The sequence below is a fragment of the Austrofundulus limnaeus genome, unplaced genomic scaffold (assembly GCF_001266775.1).
Source record: "Austrofundulus limnaeus strain Quisiro unplaced genomic scaffold, Austrofundulus_limnaeus-1.0 Scaffold7, whole genome shotgun sequence".
Taxonomy (NCBI): domain Eukaryota; kingdom Metazoa; phylum Chordata; class Actinopteri; order Cyprinodontiformes; family Rivulidae; genus Austrofundulus; species Austrofundulus limnaeus.
In genome coordinates this window covers 2,452,006-2,454,139 of record NW_013952409.1, presented here as the reverse complement: position 1 = coordinate 2,454,139, position 2,134 = coordinate 2,452,006, and the positions used below count along the sequence as shown (strand labels likewise).

At 47.7% G+C, this 2,134-nt stretch overlaps 1 protein-coding gene across 1 annotated transcript in view; it reads left to right on the top strand.

Annotated features, from left to right (window-relative positions):
• LOC106535154 (thyroid hormone receptor alpha-B) overlaps positions 1–1,588 on the top strand; it is a gene marked incomplete at its 5' end in the record, with an annotated part of 12,398 nt that extends 10,810 nt beyond the window's left edge. Inside the window, 1 exon segment of the mRNA XM_014032088.1 lies at positions 327–1,588. Coding sequence (XP_013887542.1) covers positions 327–657 — 331 coding nt within the window. The 3' untranslated portion in view covers positions 658–1,588.
• Between the last annotated feature and the right edge of the window lie 546 nt (positions 1,589–2,134).

The following is a 2,134-nucleotide window of genomic DNA, read 5'->3' as shown; positions in this document are numbered from 1 at the left end:
ACACGGGAGTCACCCGTGGGCCACATTTGGCCCACGGGCCTTGTATTTGACACGTCCCTTACTTTGTAAAGCAATGCAAGATTTCACTAGTTTTACTTCAGTATTACTATCATGATCAATCAGACGCCGCTCAACCAAACATCTCCCCTCCCAAAACAGAAACTAAAGCTAAAAAGTGGGAAACCAATATTGGATGTTAATATCGGCCCAGTTTTAATTATGGGACCAGTAATGATATTCTAAAAAATGACCAATATCAGCCGAAACCGATATTAATGTGAATATATCGTGCATCCCTAAAACTAATATGGGAAAATGTTGAAAAGTTGCTCTGGTTTGGTGGTGAATCCTTTTATGTTTGGTTTTCCCTCGTTTACCCTTTGCTCCGCCCCCCTCCCCCCCACAGACCGCTCCGGCCTGACCTGCATGGACAAGATCGAGAAGTGCCAGGAGACCTACCTGCTGGCCTTCGAGCACTACATCAACTACCGCAAGCACAACATTCCCCACTTCTGGCCCAAGCTCCTGATGAAGGTGACGGACCTGCGCATGATCGGGGCGTGCCACGCCAGCCGCTTCCTTCACATGAAGGTGGAGTGTCCCAACGAACTCTTYCCCCCGCTCTTCCTCGAGGTCTTCGAGGACCAGGAGGTGTGACGAGAAACGATAAGAAGAAGAAGAATGGAGGAAGCTTGGGCCGAGCCGCGGAGTCTGGAGGGAGAGCCTCGTCGGCAGGAATCTGCGTTCACCGTTTGTGGTTTCAAAACTGGAACGGACCGAGAGGAAGAACACACCAGCAACAGGAGGGAGGAGACAAGGATTTAGTTTTTTTTTTTTTTTTGTGAACACCCTCTGCTCCGCCTCTTTCTCCTCCTGATACCCACTCCTGTTTAAATATCTGTGTGGGGGCCCTTCTGTCTAAGCATGATGTCTTATCCAGTAAGAGTTGTAGCCATTCGCCAAGACACACACACACACACACACACACACACAAAGCCTCAGCTTGTTTCACCTCACGTCTTCAGGGCAGCGCTCTTGGTTTTGTTGCAGTGGTCAGACGAGTTTGAACCCCCCCACGTCTCCGTCACCTCTCAGTATTTTCCKTCTGAATAAGTGTTAAAGCGGTCGCTCGCACGAGGTGGACGGCGTCGTCTCTCGCGGTCCTGTGGGCGATCACCGGACGCTTCGGGGGCCGAGGTTTTCAGCAAACACRCATTTCTCTCTGGTTCGCCGTGGGCCAACGGAGCAAAGCTGTCAGTTACTCCACTCAATCTGAGCCGTTACTGTTCTCGTCTCCTGGAGCTGCTGCTTCTTCTCAGATCCACTCAAACAGGTGCTATTAAAACTTAAAAACAAACCAAGCTACTCCGGTTTGATCAAACTGTGCTGTCTGCCTTTAAGAAGCGTGCAGACCGCGGCTCAAAATCTACCTTCAGTTTTTGTCATTGGACCGGCTCCTGTGACACACACACACATTTACACACACACACACATGCGGACTTGCCTGTGCTGCTTGCACCAGCAGCCTGCCGTTCTGTGAATGACAAAGAAGCTCTTCTGTCTCCGAGGAGTTAGATCAACGAAGGAAGGAAAGAAAAAAAAGACGAGAGAAGGAGAGGAGGCAAGGAGAGAAAGTAGAGCCTCTTGCATGGTGTAGTGTCGGAACGGTCGGTGTAGGTACGGTTCGGTACGGGTCGGACTGGTTGGTTTTCCACTGATGCTCCCAGTCCGGTTCCAATGGGTGTGTTTTGGGCGGTTGGTGGAGGTGGTTTTTAGGGTTTTTGAAAAAACTTTAATGGGCAAAATGAGAGATGGAAACACACACTGCAAAAACTGTCCACCTAACCAAGTTTTAAAATCTTATATCAGCCAAAAAGTCTTTTTGATCTTGTTTTGAGACTGATTTACTAAACAAGAACTGATTGTGTAAGAATAATAACCTTGTTTTCAAAATGTGTAAGATTATTTGTCTTGTTAGTCTGAAAATTTGACTCAGGAAATACCAGGTAGAGCTCAGTTCGTGTTTATTAGTGGAGCTCAGGAATGTTATTTTACCCACAAAATGACAACATTCCACCACTTGGTGGTAGGGGTGTAAGAAAATATCGATACACTGAAATATCGCGATATTTCA